A 20,487-nucleotide genomic window follows, 5' to 3' on the forward strand; every position below is an offset into this window, starting at 1 on the left:
ATTTATTCTTATGATTGTTATTTATTTTATTTTAAATTAATTTTTTATTAATTTTTTTTTTAATTTCATCACTCCATATTTAGTTGATTGAAATTTTAGTTTTATAATTTTTTTAAGTTTGTCTTTTATGAAGTAATCTCAACCTCCTAACCAAGATCAAGAGTTTGAAAGATTAGTCCAAGTTAGACTTTGGTATTGTTTTAAGTTCTTTTTGTTAAAATTGATTTTTTTTAATTTTACATTTTAATATTTTGTTAATTAGAAGTTTGACTTTGTGATCTTTTTTATATTTTCTATGATGTTATCCCAATCTCATATAAGGATTTTTTTTAATTGATTTTTTTTTAATTTTTTCATTCAACATTTAATTAATTTAATAATTAAACTTTAAAGTTTTATTTAATTTTTTTTTTTACATGGTTATCCTACTCTCACAATTAGATTGAAGATTTGGCAAGCTAACTCGAGTGGACTCAAGTTATGATTTTTTGTTCTTTTAAAAAAATAATTTTTTTGAACTTCACCTTTTAACATTTTTAGGAATGGAACTTCAAATTTTTTTTATTTTTTATATGAGATTGTCATATTTTTGTATATTTTTTTTCTTTGTTACCGGATAAAATTATAAAAACCTTTTAAAAATACTGAGAGAATATCTTTCCATAGTATTGGTAAGTATTTATTTTTTTAGTTAATCATGGTCATTTCTTGTTTAGCTTGGTTTACAATTTATTTATTTTCACAACTTGTTTTGTTTAATTATTTTATTAAATTAATCAACCTAACCCAATTGAATCAATGAATAAATCTTGAGTTTTTCTTGTTTCTTTAAAAATACTTCTGTCACCTAATCATCAATTTTTTAAAAACATTGATTAGAATTTAACTTGGCCGGTGACATAGCCAACATCAATCCACTTCATTGTTATTTATGTTACCAAGAAAGACAAAGTCTCTCTCTGCGGGCTGGTCACTTTTTTTCTAGTGTGCCAATGGCAAATACAATATCTATATATTAAAAACCCGGCCCAGTTGAAATCCAATTTTTTTATATATTTTATGCTTTATGCATAGAAAAGCACAGTAGAAAGGAAATATGGTTTTGACAACCACTCTGTTTTTGGCACTGTGGCAATTGTTTAAGCCAGTCATTACGCAAGTTGTTTGAAGTGGAAATGGATCCTACAAGATCTTGCTCCTCGTAAGGATGACTGTAAGCACTTCTCATTGATAAGACACGTCACATAATTTCCAAGACGGTCACAGTTGAACGAGTTCCACTGGGAGTAAAACGGTGATGACAGGCACTAACAAGTTTTTCGGCGTTAACAAGGTTTCCATGATCATTCTTGAGGATAGAACAGTAAAAACTACAGAGGACCGCTGAAACACACTGTTGGCATTCATGTTTCTGAATCAGGTTATAACTGTTCTTCACAAAACCAAGAAATGGAATTTAAACGCCACATCATCGTGACCTGCAGGCATAGCTTTTCATCAATTCAGCATTTATATATAGTTGTACTTTTTGTTTCACCTGCTATATACACACATCTAGCTACTTTAAGTATATATCCCAGAAGCCAGAAATTTCCGAAATCACGCATCATCAGCTAATAAATGGCCAATTAGCAGCTCTCCTGGCCAAACCGTTCACTCTTCTTTCTTTACCACATAGTTCGATGCTCAAGAACCTAACAACATTACATGGAAAATCACATCTTATCAATGAAAATTAAAGGCCATCTTTCATATGACAGTAAAATTTTGTCAATATAAATAACACCAACTCAGGGAAAGGGTAAGACAGGTTTAGGCCGAAAAATGCTTTAACAAGGAGATTCAGAACCAAGTTCAACTAACAAAAGAATACATATAATATATGTGACCCGTAAGAACAAAACAACGGCAGACATCCCAATTCCATATTTTCAGAGAGACTATTTTCTTCTTGGGTAAATATATAAAAAAAAAAATGCCTTCTTGTATATTAAGAGCATCAAATTATTAATCACAATGACGAGAAGTTGCAGAGAAAATTTTCGTTTTCATAATCACCAAATGTTAATGACACAAAATGGTTCATATTTGATAGATACACATACCTTGAAGTCAGTAACTCCGCCTTCCCCTTCTTTTCATGTCTTGTCCGGATCCATGCTCAGCCCTCCAAATGGATGTGTTCATGAGTACTTGCATATCTTCAACCTCCAAGAGACAGTGGGAAGCTTTTACAAGATCATCCATATCAGCCATATCTCCGTGCCTAATCAAAACATGAGACAGATAAGAAGAGGATTGCCTATGACCACTTGGTTAAACGTTCTGATAACCTGCACTTTTCCTCCCTAGAAATATGTGGATCAAGCTCGTGAAGACTGCTTATGAACATGATTGCATCATCCCGATGGTTATGTTTACAGTATCCATCAACAACTGAGTTATATGTATTTTGGTTCGGTTTACAGCCATGCTTGATCATGTATCGCACAACATCAATAGCATCCTCAAACATTGAATCAGCTGCATAACTTGCAACAAAAGTATTATAAGTGATTACATCTGGAACAAGCCCAGATTCCCTCATTTCTGAGAATATCCGAGAAGCCTCTTTCATCCTCCCATTTCGACAATATGCAAAAATTACGGTGTTGTAAGAAATTTTATCTGGTTTTATTCCCTTTGCTAGGATTTCTTTCAGAACTTCTTCTGATCTCTCAAAATTCTCTGATCGGCTGTGCATATACATCAAACTATTGTAAGTTGCCAAGCTAGGAGTGAATCCACTCTCATTCATGAAGTTCAAGATCTCATTTGTTTTGGCAAACATCTGCCTCCTGCCATATATAGAAAGCATGGCATTCAGAGTACTCAAGTCAGGAGAAAAACCTTTTCTCTTCAACTCCAGGAATGCAACCTCAGCTTCTACCAGTAGGTCACATTTACTATTAACTAAAACAAGGGTCTTCAAGAGTACGGCATGGGGTTCAATTACACCAGAGCATATCTCCTCCGCAAGAGCAAGCATCCGCCCAATCTCCTTGCCATTGGCATAAGCATGAAGCAAAGAACAGTATGTCAGCTCATTGGGCTTGCACCGACCATCTTTCATTTCAGCGAGTATTTTCTCCGACTGTTCCCAGAGCCCTCCTCGAGCTAATGCTGCCAAAACAGCATTATAGGTGGAAAGATCAGGTGTAATCCCAGCTTCCAGCATTCTCTTGTATATATCCATGGCTTGGTCAAATGATCCACACCGGCTGTACGCACTAATTAGGGTGTTGTAAGTGTCCCTCTCAGGTACAAAGCCAGCCCTCTTCATCTCCTTGAAAACTCCAGACACTTCTGAATCCATCCCATTTTGCCCAAACACTGCTAAAAGGGTATTCCAAGTAACAATATCTGGTACGCAACAGGAACTTTTTATCTCCTCAAAAACCTTCATCATTTCTGCAAACTTTCCCCTGTTACCATGCATCTTAATCAAGGCATTGAAAGTACAAATATTAGGTTTGCAACCTGCTGCTCTCATTTCAGCAAAAACCCTCATTGCAGACTCGTCCTTACCAGCCCTCACAAATCCTGACAAAAGCGTAGTGTAAGTAAAAACATCCAGGTTAATCCCACCTTCAACCATCTGGTTTTTAAGCTCCATTGCTTCTTTCAACAGACCATCTCTTGCATAGGCAGATATCAAGGAATTATAAGTCACAATGCTTGGTGAACATCCATTAGCCTCCATTTCTCTTAATACCTCCATGGCCTCCTTAGTCCGCCTTGACTTCCCATAAACATCCAATAACGCATTATATGTGACCTTGTCAGGCACAAAACCCATCGATTTCATATCCTTGAAAACCGCAGCAGCTTCTTCATGCAAAGATCCTCGTCTACAACAAGTTATAAGCGTATTATATGTATACTCATCAGGCAAAACTCCAGCATTCTTCATTCCCTCAAACAGGCCTTTAATCTTATTCCAAGGCATGCCCATTTTCCCATACACATTCAAAATGACATTATAAGTAATCAAAGTTGGTTTGCACCCTTCTTCCTCCATCTTCTTAAACACCATCACAGCTTCCCTATACCTTCCATTACTAACACAAGCGGTGATTAAAGATGTATAAGAATAAACATCAAGTCCAAACCCATCTTTATGCAAATCATTCAACAAAGCCGCTGCCACTGAAACTTTTCCTTCTTTACCAAGCATACTAATAATCACAGCCACAGCTGAATTACTCAAAACAGATCCACAATCATTCCTATTCTTAAACCACTCAAACACGCTCATAGCCAGGTCACGTTTTTTATAAAACCCTAAACCCTTAATAACACCCAAAACATCATTACTTAACCCCTCCTTGCCACCGCTACTTAAACTCAACTCTTCTTTATGGTAATCAAGTAAAAGACTCAAGATTTTATCTAATTCACTGCTTTCAAAAGATGGGTCATTTAAGGAATCAAGAACTCTCTGACCTTGAAGGGAGAGGCGATGGTGGGTCCAGGGTTTGCCACGGTTTCTGTCACGGGCCTTGCCAATTCGGGTTCGGGCTCTTGGGATGGGAAATGGGTCAGGTTGGGTTTGTGAGGCGATGGGTTTGGAAGGATCAGAGCTTTGCTTAAAAAGGAAGTCCTGCATAAGCGGCGTGCCATGCTGAGGTGGTGGTGAAGTGGACCTTGTTGGTTTTAGCTGTTGATGGTGGAGGTGAGTTTGGATAGGGAGTGAGGGTTTTGATGGAGGTGGGTTTGAGAGGAGAAGAGGCAGAGCTAGTTTCTCTGTCATTTTTAGAGTAAGAAGGGGTTGGGTGAGTTCCAAGGATTATAAGTTGGTTTTTTTCGTTGAGTTTGTGTTTGTGTTTCGACTTGATGGCAAGATTTTTTTGTGCGGTCTTTTGACTGGAGGAGCATGTTGAGATACTCAAGGTGATTACCTCTCTCAATATGGTGGAGGTTTGCAAGGTAGCAGACAAGAATATCTCCCAAAAGACTAGCTTGCCATGTCAGCAAGAGTTGATTATCTGATTTGGAGGAGAGAAAAAATTGGCAAAGAGCAGAATCACTTTGAACACTTAACCTAATCTTATAAATTTAAACAAAGAAATTTTCAATTCATACCTCAACACGGGCACTCGTGTTCACCTAAACATCACGATGGGAATTTTTTAAGCTGTTCGGACTCGAGATTCAGAGGAAAGCATTTCACGCATGGAATCCCAATCAGAAGTTTCGGGTTCAAGTCTCTCTCCAATCTTGTGCTTATATATAAGCACAAGATTGGAGAGATATATATAATCTTGTGCTATATATGTACATATACTGTAGCTATGAATTATCTGCATTGTGGACGATACCATAATACTTATAAAAAATATTATTTTTGATGTGTTTAGTACAAAAATATATAGCACAAAATTGGAAAAATATATATAATCTTGTGCTATATATGTACATGCACATTGTAGCTATGAATTATCTACATTGTAGATGATATTATAATACTTATAAAAAGTGTTGTTTTTGATATGTTTAGTAAAAAAATATATAGCACAAGATTGGAGAGAGATATATAATATTGTGCTATATATATATATATATATATATATATACACATAGTATAGCTATGAATGACACTATAATATTTATAAAAATTGTTGTTCTTGATGTGTTTAGAAAAAAAAATACTACTACTTATTATATTATAACCACAAACTATTTATACCGTGGATTACTTTGTAATGTCTATGAAAAAGTATTGTTTTTTCTGTGTTTAGTCAAATATTGTTACTGAAAATATTATTTTTTCTATTTTATATGCCAAAAGTTAATAGATCTAGCTCAATAACTAGACTCAATGATATTAGATCTAGCTTGAAAGCCAAACTCAAATCGCTTCTAAAAGGTTCCAATAATATTAGGTCATGTTACCCATCAGGACCTAATAATATTGGTTTCTAATAGGACTAAATAGCATTTGGTCCAGATATTTTCAATTTTATTTGTTTTTCTCTTTAGATTATTTTCCTTTCTTCCTACCAAAAGTAGTCATGAGAATAGTAAGGAAGAGTGTCTGCTATGACTATGGCTGGAAATCAAACTCTTTCCTTTTTATTGATGCCAGTTTATTCATTAGAAAAACTGATTCTTGACCTGTTATTGCTTCATTCATGTCAACCGAATCAGAGAAGTTTTTAGAGAAGGGGCAAGTGCTAATCTTCCCTTTTTTTGTTAAGTGAGAAAAAAAGGACAAATAAAGAAAAAACAACTTGGCCAACTAAAGGAGAGAGCTTTTTAAGCAACTTAACCTTGATGAGCTGAGTACTAAATCTTTTATTACCATTCACTTAAAAACCTTATCTAAGCACTTTGACCAAGGAGAGTGAGGGGAAAAAAAGGTATTAGATTGTGTTTTACAAGTAAGAAAAAATTTGAGTTTTGCCTTTAGTAAGATTTAAAATAGCTTTGGATTCACTTGTGCAACAAAACCCAATAACTTTAGGTTTGGTCTTAACTGGACCCATCAGCGCCAAGTCTTACCTCAACATTATCAATCAGTATTAAGTCCTGCTCCTAGCAAAACCCCATAACTTTGAGTCCAAATCCATTAGAGTTGGATCCTGCCCCCAGCAGAACTCAAGCAGGACCTCATGGTTTTAGGTCCGGATCTATTAAAATTAAGTCCTATCCTTTTAGGACTCAAAATAACTTTGGAGTTCGTTGTCTAGCAGAACCTAATAACATTGGATCTAACTTCCTACCATAACCCAATAGTGTTTAAGGCTAGACTTAATTCAGTGTTACCAACAAGACCTAACATTTTAAATTATTTTTCTTTTCTATTATGTAAAAAAAAATATCCATATAGTAAAGAGAAAATAAATTTATGAAATTTTTTTTATATTGTATAAAAGTTGAGTGATGATAATTTTTTTTATTTGAGATTGGATTGAATTTTCTTATTAAAACATGTTTGTTTATGCTTTTTGAAAATATTTTAAAAAAATTGAGAATTTTTTATTTTTTTAATTCAAATTAATATTTTTGATGTTTTATATTATTTTGATATGATGATATAGAAAATAAATTTTAATTTCATTTCTTTTATTAATTTTTTTTATACGGTAAAGTGAAAATAAATTGATTGATGATAATTTCTATATATTTTGCACAAATTGAGTAATGATAATTTTTTTCATTTCTTATTAAAACATATTTATTTTTACATTTTAAAAATACTTTTTGAAAATTAAACTTTTTTCCTTTACTTCAAGTTAATATTTTCTCTTAAATTTTTTTCTATTCTCTTTTTCTTATTCAGTAAAAAGAAAATAAATTGATAAAACTTGTTTCATATTATTCAAAAGTTAGTTAATGATAAAATTTTTTTAGTAAAACATACTTACCTTTGAGTTTCAAAAATACTAACACATTAAAAATGGAGATAAATGTAGTATATGCATAATTTATTTCAATAAAAAATGAAGAACTCTAAGGAGGAAATCCCGTGTCCAGAGGACTTGCAAGAGACGCTTGATAATTTGAGGTAAGTTCTTCAGCTTGTAGATAAGAACTACCTAAATGAATAACAGGAGCCAGTTTTACGCACGCAAAGAAAATATATAGCCAGAACCACAGCTGCTGCATCCTTGATTCAACCTAAATTAAGATTCATCAACAGAAGCATAAACTGCAGACAGCAATATCATCGTGAAAATCCTACTATTTAGGGGATCCATAAGCAAAATCCTTAACAAGGCTAGTTCTGTAAGCAAGTACTAAATTGAACTAAAAACAGAAATTGCCGACAGCAGCAGGCATAATTTTGGCTATTATCATCAACAAAAAAGATAGCCCTGCCACAGGAAGGAAAGATGATCCACGAAGACTGGAGTTCATCCCCTTGAACTTCATTTGAGGAAGTGAGGACTAATCAACCCAGCAATCTCAAGAAATCCGACCTGGTCTCTACCAGGAAATATCTTCTTCAACTTCTCGTCACAAATTATGTTCTTCTTGTTACTAGGGTCCTAAAAACATTGCAGCAAGTCCAGTCAGCTCCAAATTTATGATATAGTCATATATGCATGCATTATAGATGTTCTATGCAATGGCTCAGAAGCAGCTAGAAGAAGAAACACCAAGTCATGTTTTCTTTCAACCAAATTATTTATCCGGAAGTTAACCATTATAGTGAAGGGCAATAGCTGCTTGGGAATAACATGCCAACAACCATTCCCCACGTTTGGCATCATAATTTTATCACCACTGCCTGGCATTTTCACATTAGTAAAATCTAGTGACTTCTAATTCAGCCACATACATAACATGCTGCGCATGGCTGAATCAACAAAGCACTACATCCCACATTCATGTACTATAGACTTGAAATTATTCGGAGTCATTTCTCAAACTTGACGCTATCTACAAAGTCATGTCTCAACCCAAATTCATGTGATAAAATCCATCCCTAACATGAGAGATGCTCTGTCCATACATCATTGTATTCAACAATAATCATCAGGCCATGTGAGTAACTCAACTCAAAATGAGATTAAACCTCACTAAGATGATACTCAACTCGAGATATAACAGCAGATAAGCCTAGTCAGCATAGAAAGAGATTTCAACAACAAGTAGATCCAAAAACACATGACATGTAAGAGCAACAAAAACACTCAAGCAATCACGCTATGTCCCCGTCTTTTTTCAAACCAAGACACCCTATAAAAAATATAAGGCCAATCTAAACATTCAATGTATCCGAGTCTACTCGGATATAGCACACTCAACAAAACATCATGGATCCTGAAAATCATAGATGAGGCATAAAAGATAGCAAACAAACATTACCCAAAAGCCCACAATAATTCAGCAGCCAAACAGGCCAATAGCATCATCCAAAACCACAAACGAAACAAAGCACAAAACATTTTAGAACTGAAATACGGTAATCGCATAACCCACGCTTCGTTCATAGCAACCCGTAACGGAACTGGAACATTTCCCTGACACCGCCACAAACATGACACATCTCCTGCTAATTAATTAAATAATCAACAATATAAAAACCCATGAACAAACACAACCCACATTTTACGGTCTCAACACAACCTTATCCAAACATTTAATTAAAAATTAAGCACGAAAAATAATACGAACCCAAAATTTTAAATAAAAATGCCGAATTTTAATCAAAATATACCTGAAGATTGCGCTCCTTTATATGGGCCCAGATAAGCTTGAGAACCTGGGTGCGAGAGACCTCAGGAGCACCAACAAAGTCTGCCATTTCAGGTGAGACTCGCCTCGGCTTCATAATGCCGCTGGGAGCGCGGTTTCCAGTCGACGCCGTAGCGCAGGTAACAACAGTACGACCCATGCGCAGGTTAACAGGACGCGCAGCCAGAATCCTGAGAGAAGGAGAGGATGTATGAAATGGAGGCTTGAGAAGCGGCACCGTTTCGGTGGATAGGAAAGGAAAGCAAGTCCTTGAAGAAATTTCCATTTGAAAAAAAAATTTGGAGATGCTTAGGTTTCTGAGAGAGGAGAGGGCTCTGAGTTATCTTGATTTTTTTTTTTTCTTGTTCTTTTTCAGCTTCTAATTTTGGTGTTTTGATAGAATATGAAGAGAGATAAGGGTTTGAGTGTGTGAGTGAGGGAGTGAGAGAGAGACAGAATTTGGCTGATCCCGCCTTATTCATGACGTGGACAGTGTTTATTTTTTACGTCGAGAAATTTTAAATTGTTTTTTAAATTAATTGTTTTTGTCTTTAAAGTATTTTAAAATAATAAGGTTTAAAATAAATTTTAAAAAATAAAACATATCAATTAAAATAAAATATAATTTTTAAACAAACCATTATTATAATTTCAAATATTCATTACTCTATTTTTTAACTTTTTCAGGATTGTTAAAATGACTTACATGCCCTCTATTAGGCAGGCACTGTAGGAAGGATCATGTGATTTTTGTTGGGTTAAGAGTGTCCAAGCGTGATGACATGACAGACATCCTCAAGAAATTTGGGCGGTAGGAGGATGGAGTTGGGCTGGGCATATAAATCCAGTTCGGCTCCTAAGAATTAGAAATAGAAGTAAGCCCATAAATGCTTAAAAATAAGTGGCTGTGGGCTTCATAATTGGGCTTTAACTTTCATTTCATTCCAGAGTTGGGCTTACGTAACAGACAAGTTGACAAGAAGCTGAGGACTTTTTCTATTTTCTCTTGGGGTTTTTTTCAGACAAAAAAGATAGTGTTTGGGGTAGGATAACGTTGTTTTTTAAAAATATTTTTATATTAAAATAATATTTTTTATTTTTTAAAATTTATTATTTTTGTTAGCATATTAAAATAATTTAAAATTATAAAAAATAAAAGATATTAATCAAACGCAAACACGAATAACTGTGAAGCTCACAATGCAAACAGGAAGACTTCTAACTTGTGGATCTATTATGACGTCAAACAAAAGAAAGTCCTGGCGAGAAGGCATTCCATGATCTTTAAAACATTTTCTTTTCATTCTGTAACAATAAAAACATTTGTTGTGTTAATGCAAGGGTGCTGGAGCTAACTTTTACTTGCCAAGACTCCATTATTTCTTAGTGAGGCTTTAGACAAGAATACAGTCTTAATCTCAAATTAGGTATACACAATACCAATCATGGATCATTGGTTGGAGTGATTTTCTCTTAAATAAAATCTTGAATTCAAGCTTTGTGAATGAAACACATTATCCTGTAATCATCGCTGTAAGAGCTTTACCTCTCAATAAGCTAAACCAGCTTGACCAGATTAATCAGGGTTCAATAAACTTCTAAATACGAGTTTTTTTTATAAAAAAAAAACTAACTATACACAATATGAGACAAAGATGTTGATGAACAGCTCATACCGCTTCAGAAGCATTCTTTCATGTGTTGGGCTTGATATGGATGCAGATCCAATATTACTGCATATCGATAAGCTTACCCAAATACAAATAACCCTAACTGGCTTAATATGACTACAAACAAAGATTTGGACTTAGAGGCTTCTTGGTGGCCCAACATCCCCAAGACATGCATTCATGATTCAGGCTTAGGGTTCAATACCCTGGAGGCATAAGCCCATGAGGTGGCCTCGGGGTTCTCAGATGGTCTATTATGTTCTCTGAACAGTGAAAGCCAACCGGGATCATGTATCGAGTCACGTTTTAGCCAAATTTATCATAATTAAAACGCGCAATACAAATTAAGTTGCTGTTGAAACACATTATTATAAAGCTAGCTTTCGATTAATTAAGAGGTAGGAAGGAGGTCAATTTAAACACAAGGAAAGGAAACAAATGGGCCAACAAGAGGAGGATAGCACGCTACCATCATTCATCCAGCAGGAAATTCTCGTTAAAGTAAACTCGGCCCCTCCACACACTACCTTTTACTCTACTCTGGGCTACATGGACTTCGGAGCTACCATTTGTGTGAGCATGAACCGTGCCTGGTATGGCAACGTTTCAATCCAGACCAAGGCATTCAAGATATGATATTCTCGCCGTGTAGAATGCGAGCAGAATTTTGTGTTGTTACTCAACCGAAGCGTACTCGTAAGAAAAACTGGGGTTAATTTGCTGTCAATGGAGTTATCGAGGAGGTTGAGAGGGCAAATCCTCGACAGGCTTTGTAATGGCATTTCGATGCATGCGGACATGGTTTCGACGAGGGATTGAAGAAGAAGCCATTACTCTTGGAAGAGCTAGCTAGGTGCATGCTAGCAATATCAACTTCATGAGTTTTCATGGAAAGCCCTGCCAGTCGCTGGTTTTTTTTGTCTTGAAAATAATTAACCACCTAAATTACTGCTCTCGCAACATGTAGAATTAATCTTCACTTTTGCGTAGGACTTCTTTTCTTCTTTACGTGTAAACGAGTCGTATCCAAATTTAAAGATTCATCAAAACTCTACGTGCCCCTCGCAGTCACTTAATTTTGAATTTATATATATATATCACCAAGAAAACAATGCAAACCCTAACTATTAAACCAATTCCTTTATATTAGATACAGTAGTTAAGATTTCTATTATATCCTATCCTTTTAATCATATCTTTCAACCATTCTCATCCAATACAATTATCAACAAAGATTTATCTCAATAAAATTGTAACATGTTTTTATTAAAAAAAATTGATTTTTTTTCAAAATTATTTTTTTATGAATTATTTTGATCTATTGATATCAAAAATAAAAAATATATTATTTTAATATAATTTCAAATAAAAAATACTTTAAAAATTAACATTTATTACAATGTCAAACACTACATTTATTTTAATTTATTTTAATCCTATCCTAACTTAATAACATGATTCAATCATATTTTTGAAATTTTTTGAATTTGTTTAACTTTAAATTAATTCTTTTTATATTGTTAAATTGTTTTGATATGCTATATTAAAAATAAATTTTAAAATATAAAAAAAATATTATTTTAATATATTTTAAAACTTTACTTTAAAAACCAATTATTATTACAATAACAATCATTTGTTGAAGAAAAATACATTTCATTGCTCCACCAAACCTACATGTGCAGCGAGAGTGTTTTTAATTTTTTTACTTATCTCCGGGTAAAAAACAATGCATGCCCACGCACTACCGTGGCTACGGAATGCCACTGCTCTCCGACCATCAATCTCCCGGCAAAAAAGAAAGAATAGGGTAATGGATTGTTATAATTAGACGTTTGTTATGAAGAAAAAACTACAAACCTGCAAGGACTTCTGCGATGGTGATAGGTCAATCAAAATAGGGCCCATAATTAAGCCATTAATGATCATAATGTAGGCGAGTTCTGTGGGATCTTATAAAATGAACCTCTTCCTTGATCATGTTACAGAAAAAAGATGATCAAACAAAAGGATTGGGATACAAACAAAGATCATCTTCCAATTTTATTTTATTTTTATATGAATTGGTATAACACATAAAATTTAAAATAATTGACAAATTAACATAGTATCAAAAATTTTAGTGAAATAATATAGTTTATCATATTGTATTTTAAAATAGTGATATTAAATAAATATCATATTTTCTTAAACATCATATAATCAAATTACATTATTTATGGCCTAATTATATTAATAAATGTCATGTTTATGAAATATAACATTATCAAATCATGTTATTTATGATCTAACCAATCGACTAATTCTGAAGATAACAAGAAAAATTTTAAAATATCAAGTATTTTCGTCAAGATTTTTAGTAATTAGACATTTGAATGTCTGTGTGGTGACATAATAACTAATATAAAGGATGTGACTTGAGTGTGATTTAATAGTCATATAAAAAATTATAATTTTTTTGAATTATTATTTTAGTATGATATGGTCAAACCTTCTTTTGATGTCAGACCTGTCATACTAGCCTATATAATCTATTTGGGGTAAATTTGTATTTAGTTATGACAAACTCATACTTGACTAATCAAAAACACCTACTATTATGTGAATAATAACTTTTAAGATTTTAATTGATATTTATTTTTGAATTTATAAGTTGGATAAAAATAATATTAACTTATAAAATATATTTGAAAGAAATACTTTATAAAATTATAATTTTTATATAAAATTATTGATTGATTAATACAACTAGATATGATCCATCAACATGTTAAGATAAAAGATTAGAGTTTAACATATTATACTTGATTGAACTGTATTATATCATCAAATTACAATTAAAATAATGTTATTTTATGAAAAATTTATTATTATTATACTAATTTCTTTATAAAAAAACATTTTTTCTCTTGGAAACTCTTTACCAATTTGGGCGACACACGTCAACCAAGTTTAAGGATCCATCTCACTCAACAGGCTTTTAGGACATACCCAAAAAAGGGCGTTGTTCTGCGAGGCCTGGTTACAGTGTCGTTGCTGGAAATCTTACAAATTCAGCTCTCGTTGTCATCAGTTTATCTGTATGACTTGCATCTCTAAGTCCACTTATAAGTGTTTATTGTTCAAATCCTTCGACAAGTTGGAAGAATTTTTTTTATTATTCTTTTCATTATAGAGTATTATCATGTAAGTTTGTATATTGATTAAAATTGATTTTTTTTAATAGCTTTGACAGCACATCTTTTATACTGACTTGATGAATTCATTAAAATTTTTTTTAATCTTGTTTAAAAATACCATTCACGAGACTTGAATCGAGAAATCAAATAAAGAAAACGTGCCTCTTTAAGAACCACACCAAACTCTTAACATTACAGATAGTCGAAGATTATCTTGCATTCAAGTTGATTCGAGGGCAGCTATCACGGCGAGACAGCACAGCATGGCCCACCACAAAAGAGGCGGTGCACCTACATAGCATCTACAGTCGGTGGGCTATAGACAAAACTTCAGCGTAAAATAAACAACTGCCAGTGCCAGTCCAGTGGCGATGCTATGATTAAGGACAAGCTCATATGAAGGAAGGCAGGGTCCGCTAATCATAATCCTGTAGACAAGCCCTGTTGATTCTTTACTAGCGAAGTTAAGTGTTAGCTAGCTTGGCTCAGTGCGGTAAGAAGTTGAAAAGAAGAGACAAGAAAAAATAAGATGGAGGTTTTGTTGCATCTTGATACGAATAAGGGTGTGATTGGAGTATAATTGTGGTTATTTTTAAAATATTTTTTATTTAGAAAGATATATTAATAATATTTTTTAATTTTGAAAAAAATATTTTTAAGTTAAGCATACTAAAGTAATTTAAAAATATAAAAAATATATTAATTTAAAAAATTAATTTTTTTTAAAAATAGATAACCAAAAAAAGTATTCAAAATTTTTATTTTAAAAAAGAAAAAAGCTTCCTAAAAAAAATCTACTTCAATAACATGATTAAAACCAATGTGACTGATATTGTTCAGACCTTTCTGCTCAAGCAAGTTGAGAGATTTTGCCTTTTACAATAGGAACTTTTAATTTTTTAATTTTTTTAAAGTATATTTTATTTAAAAATATATTATATTAATATTTTTTTATGTGCTGCTATAAAATAAGTAAAAAATTATTGATATATTTTAAAAAAAATTAATTTAAAAAAAACTTCGTACCACAATATTTAACACTAAATTAGATTAGAAGAAATGTGAGGTTTACTTGCATGCTATTTTCATTATGAAGATTTTTTTTTTTTTGTGATTGGATACGAGTTTATTTGAATCCAATTATAAAAGAATGTACTATAAGACATAGAAATTAATTAAAAAACACATCAAGTATTAAGAAATAGATAATATTGATTGCAAAAATCAACAAACTAATCATAAAAGTGATTGAGTATAATTTTTCCAACATTTTTATACGAAGGTTCCTCTCCAGATTCAATTGAAACCCCAGAGCACGATGTGTCATGAACCCAAGGAAAACATAATGTAATCATAATTTATTCTATTAAAAATTAAAATAACACTAAAAAGCATGGATAAATCACTGAAATTCACACCACTAGTCACACGCGCATATAATATTCATTATGGACAGTAATTTATTTTTTCACTTTGGTTACTGAAATTATTTTCTTGCTCAGTTAAGTTCTTTTATGATCAAATTAATGTTCGATTTAAGTCACTTTTACTAAGAAATGATAAAAAAAAAATAGAGTAAAAGAGAGCAGGTTTTTAAATTTGCTTGAAAAATTCACCTTCACCCTCCTTTTCTAGGTCCCTCAATATTTCAAGAATTCAAATTTGGTGTAAATTGTTTTTCTTTATTTTTTTTTTAAGTTTTGAGTTGAGAGACGAGAGAGAAAAATTATCAGGTCTTGATGATAAAAAAAATAAATTGATAATAATTCCAGCTATTAAAAATGTCATTTTTTTTTTATAACTGGGGTGTCCGGATCAGCTTACGTGCACTTCGATTATTCCCCGAGTCTACTGAACACCCTGCAAACTCAATGAACATGTAACGCATCGTGAGAGTGACAGACGTACTGTGCAGAGATGAACCCAATATAGACTCGAAAAGAAGAACTCTCTAGCACCACTTCCACTGGGACTCGAAATATATTCAAATGAAAGAGAATGACTCCAATAACCATTGAGCCACAACCCCTACTGGTTTAAAAATGTCATTCTTGATTCCCACATGATTGCATGTAAAGATAAATTTGAATTTAGAAATTTTGTAGGTTTTGAGTTGATTTTTTGTTTTTGAATTGATTTGTAATTATTCAAAAATACAAAAAAATATATATAGATGTCTAGTAATTTAACAGGTGCTTTTCAGCAAAATAAAATATATGTTTTTGAATTAAAAAAAACCCTACCCTTTTTTCCAACAAACCTTAGATTACCGAATACCAGAGATGCAAGCAATGTATCGTCTGTGTTATTTGACAAAAAAAAATGTGGCTGGGTGGACGAAAGAAATTAAACTGGCAGGCGATAAACTAGGGAAATCAAAGCCAGGAGAATAAAGGATATTTGCCGGGCTAATTTTGTAAATTGATCCACTTACATCATTTATTTAAACATCCGAAACCTTGATATTAATCCTATCATTCTCGAAATGACAGATTATTAATCGGCGAGGATCTAAATAAAAAAAAAGGATATTATGTCACATTCGAGTCATCCCAGCTCTCTCCCCCTTCTAAAACCAGTGATTGACAAATCCATCGCCGTTTTAAGGACACGAGAAAATCATTCTAACAAACAAACATATTGATGATCATGATTTTTTTAATCATATATTAAAGGCTCTCTCTACCATCCTGTCTTTCACCCCTCCCACTAAGAGGGGCCCCTCCCAAAGCTAATGAAAGCCCAAAATCATCATTAACACTAACATAAAACCGAGGCACTAGACAACAACCCAAAAAAACCACCGAGCTGGCCATCAACGTGTCACCCGGATCTCATATCCAAATCACATGCATGCTGGTCCCACATCAAACTTCGTAATCAGACGCCTCAGATCTGTTTGGTACCCAATTGGGCCCACCGATCCCTCTCAAAATTCCGAACCTTCCTAGCGCTCTCTATTTATCATCCTCCCTTCCGTTCCCTACTTCCTCACTTGTCAGTACTCCAAGCCTCTACACCCAAAAGAGCCCGGGGAGAGAGAGACTCGGAACTAGACAAAAATGGTGCGTGGAAACGCTGTGATCTTTCTTTCTTTGATTTGCATTGTCATTGCTGGTGTTAGTGGTCAAGCACCAGCAACATCACCAACAGCAACACCAGCACCACCTACGGCAACAACACCAACTACTTCTCCTCCACCAGCAACCTCCACTCCTCCACCAGTGTCAGCCCCACCTCCAGTCACCCAATCCCCACCTCCAGCTACACCTCCTCCGGTCTCGGCCCCACCACCAGCCTCCCCTCCTCCCGCAACCCCACCACCAGCAACACCTCCTCCCGCCACACCTCCACCAGCAACACCTCCTCCCGCCACACCACCACCTGCTTCTCCACCACCAGCAACCCCTCCTCCAGCTGTTCCTCCACCAGCTCCATTGGCTGCTCCGCCAGCTCTTGTTCCAGCTCCAGCTCCCAGCAAGCCTAAGCTGAAGGCTCCAGCTCCATCTCCCTTGGCATCGAGTCCTCCAGCTCCACCAACCGGTGCTCCTGCTCCAAGTTTGGGTGCTTCTTCTCCTGGACCCGTGGGAACCGATACGGTAAGTCCTTTGATCCCCCTTTATGTTCTCATTTTTTTTATAGAAATACTCATCTGTAAATTTGTTTTACCGTTTGGATTTAACAAATATGAACACTCATTTATTAAAAAGAAAAAAAAGAGAAGAAAACAGACCAGTCATATTAATTTATCGGTGATTTTAATATCAGATCTACCTCGCTCATCTCTTGCATTTAAATGAATATCGCGTTGTTATTTTTTTTTCAAAACCTGGTTGGTGTCATTGTAACACGGAGTAGTTGATTTAGTTAGGAACCGGCGTAATGTAGAGAAAATATAGTATTGTTTGCTGTTGTAAGCTGGAGTATCGTTTGTGTTTTGTGGTGTCCCAAAGCGGCCTCGACGGTCTCTGGCTTTGGTTCTGTGCGTCTGTTTGCTAGGGCTGTTATCCGGTGTGGATATAACTACATTAAAGCTTAAGAGTTGTGAACCAATCAGTAGTTTACAGACCTGATTTAAAAAGTCAGTGTTTGACCTGATTTGATCGGGCTTGATGTAACAACGTGGAGGAATCAACGCTATTTAATCGAAGGTAAATCTTCTCTCTTTTTAGGGAAAACTTGAAAGGGCAAGTGTCGTTGCAATAACGCAGTCGGGTGGTTTCACGTGATTGCTGACAAAATGCAATAAAAACCATAATTTAAGCCAAGGAAACGAGGAGTTTTTTAAAGGGTCACTGAAGTCTCTGTGTGGACGAGGAGCACGAGACACAGAATCCCAAGGACTGCCTGCACTGTCCTTGGGGGGAGGACCACCCCTCCTCTGCTCTAGTGCAGGGTCATACGTCCTAAAACATGAATTAAATCGATCTTAGTGCCTTGATTTAAGGGGGTTAGAAATTCGAGTCTCGTAAAATCTCTGGGCTCAAGATAACTGCCCCAAGGCCTGATCTGGGTTACATTTAACGGGCTTTAAATGATTTATATTTGGGCCTTAAAGTTAAGTGGGTCCCAGTTAACTGCTAAACTAGGTTTGAATATGCGACTGTGGGTTCCCACGCTTTCTTTTTTCTTTTTTCTTTTGATTTACGTGCGCTTTCTTCATTGCATTGCTAGAGGTGCCTTTCAAGCCTATATAAATGTTGCGTTTTGATGTTTTAATTTGATTGCTTGCAAAACTTGTGGTGTGGCAGAGCGGAGCGGAGAAGATGTGGCCATTGCAGAAGGTGGTCGTGAGCGTGGCCCTTGGATCAGCTTTCTGTTTGCTGCTCTAGACATGTCATCTCTTTGTCCCAGTTCTTCGTCTTCCTCCTCCTATTGTTATTATTATTATTATTATTTCCAGCGGTCGTCGTCTACATATATTATTTTGCTGCCATTTTAGCCCCTGCACGGTGATGAGCCATTTAATCGCCTGTGCTGTGCTACATGTTATACATTCGGTTGGATTCTTTGGGTAGATTTTTTGAGGGAAGCTTTTGCATCGGAGGGGAGTTATTTTGTATCTGGGATCGTTGGTAGTCTCCTCCTTCACTCATTTAAATTTCCCTAATTAGTATTCGCCTATTCATTTATTTTTCATTTCTTTCTTCTTTACATGTGCGTTTTCGATATAAGCAATAGCTTACGGCTTCTACAACGGGTCCTTCCAAGGCTTGTCTCATTAAAATACCAAGCTCTCAAACGAACGCATTTTATAAATGAATTTTAAAAAATAAAAAATATATTATTTTAATATATTTCTGAATTAAAAAATAACCCTTAATCAATCCCAAACATAAACAGGATCGAGTTAAAGAGCTATCAAGATTAATGGCCCTTTCTCAGCTTAATGGGTTCTTCTCCGGCACCAACCTAAGGTTTTGAAATAAAATTAAATATAGGTTGTTTTCTGGGCGAGGTGAAACTCTCGGAAGAGAGATATCAGGAGGGTAAGACTTAAGGGTGTTGATGATGTAAGAGGAGTTTTAACTTTTAAGAATGCTGCGTAGAAATCGAAGATTTTATGATTGGTTTAAAATAATTATAAATAATAAATAATTGTGCTTCACAATAAGAAACAAAAGTACAAAAAAATAAAAAAATAAATTAGGATTAAATTAAAAAATCCGTGAGAAAATCACGGAGACCGCTTCTTCTTCCTTTTCCTTTAACAATCCTTTAATAAAAATAAATTAGGATTAAGTTTGGTGTACTAATAAGTGAAGAATCTTTTCATGTAATTTCTCTTTATGGCGGACACAAGTCAAGCCTATATAGGGCTCGCAGGGTGGGTGCCCCTCGCCTAGTCTAACTCCTGATTGGTTATTCTTAAAACGTTTCGAGCAGGGCTGTCACCTGCCAGCCTCTGGTAAGGTTGTGGAATCATTGCATTTGCTTCAACTCTGAAAGATCCTACCCTATCCTGCCATCAACCACGAGCACCCATTAAACGACAAGGTAATAGGCTTGCTACATTACTACGTTTTTATAAAAATAAAAATACAGAGTTGAACAAATTTGATTTCTAGTCTTGTCAATCTGGTGAAGATGCTGTGTACTGGCAATACATTGTTACGTTGGCAATTCACTTCTATATGGTTTGGAAGTACAAGATTAGCTATAAAAGTAAAAGGCCAGAGGGTTTTTATAGTAAAAAATTATTTTTGTTATTTTCTAGTTTAGAGAAGAAACAGAGGTAAATGCATTTGAATAGTAGAGAAAAATATGTTATTAATATTAATTTAATATCTTTAAAATAAATAATATTTGAGTCATAATTTTATTTGATTATAGAAATTTATATCATGTGTTTTTTTCTTTATTTTTAAAGTTTATAAAAAAAATCTCTGAATTTGAGTTGATTTTAGGAAAGA

At 34.3% G+C, this 20,487-nt stretch overlaps 3 protein-coding genes across 3 annotated transcripts; 1 reads left to right on the forward strand and 2 right to left on the reverse strand.

Annotated features, from left to right (window-relative positions):
* Positions 1-1,377: 1,377 nt before the first annotated feature.
* Positions 1,378-4,985, reverse strand: LOC105129836 (pentatricopeptide repeat-containing protein At5g02860-like). Its single transcript, XM_011032070.1, has 2 exons — positions 2,106-4,985; positions 1,378-1,694 (listed from the first exon to the last, which is right to left on the reverse strand). Exon 1 carries the CDS (start codon positions 4,790-4,792, stop codon positions 2,303-2,305), a length of 2,490 nt encoding a protein of 829 aa, XP_011030372.1. The 5' UTR covers positions 4,793-4,985; the 3' UTR covers positions 1,378-1,694; positions 2,106-2,302.
* Positions 4,986-7,626: 2,641 nt separating this feature from the next.
* On the reverse strand, positions 7,627-9,662 carry LOC105129837 (protein TRI1-like). The gene is made up of 2 exons (XM_011032071.1): positions 9,209-9,662; positions 7,627-8,033 (listed from the first exon to the last, which is right to left on the reverse strand). Exons 1-2 carry the CDS (start codon positions 9,509-9,511, stop codon positions 7,914-7,916), a joined length of 423 nt encoding a protein of 140 aa, XP_011030373.1. The 5' UTR covers positions 9,512-9,662; the 3' UTR covers positions 7,627-7,913.
* A 7,367-nt stretch (positions 9,663-17,029) lies between these two features.
* LOC105129838 (classical arabinogalactan protein 9-like) lies at positions 17,030-19,217 on the forward strand. The gene is made up of 2 exons (XM_011032072.1): positions 17,030-17,673; positions 18,826-19,217. Exons 1-2 carry the CDS (start codon positions 17,137-17,139, stop codon positions 18,904-18,906), a joined length of 618 nt encoding a protein of 205 aa, XP_011030374.1. The 5' UTR covers positions 17,030-17,136; the 3' UTR covers positions 18,907-19,217.
* The last annotated feature ends 1,270 nt before the right edge of the window (positions 19,218-20,487 follow it).

Source organism: Populus euphratica, unplaced genomic scaffold, assembly GCF_000495115.2.
Source record: "Populus euphratica unplaced genomic scaffold, PopEup_1.0 scaffold34.1, whole genome shotgun sequence".
In the NCBI taxonomy this organism is placed as follows: domain Eukaryota; kingdom Viridiplantae; phylum Streptophyta; class Magnoliopsida; order Malpighiales; family Salicaceae; genus Populus; species Populus euphratica.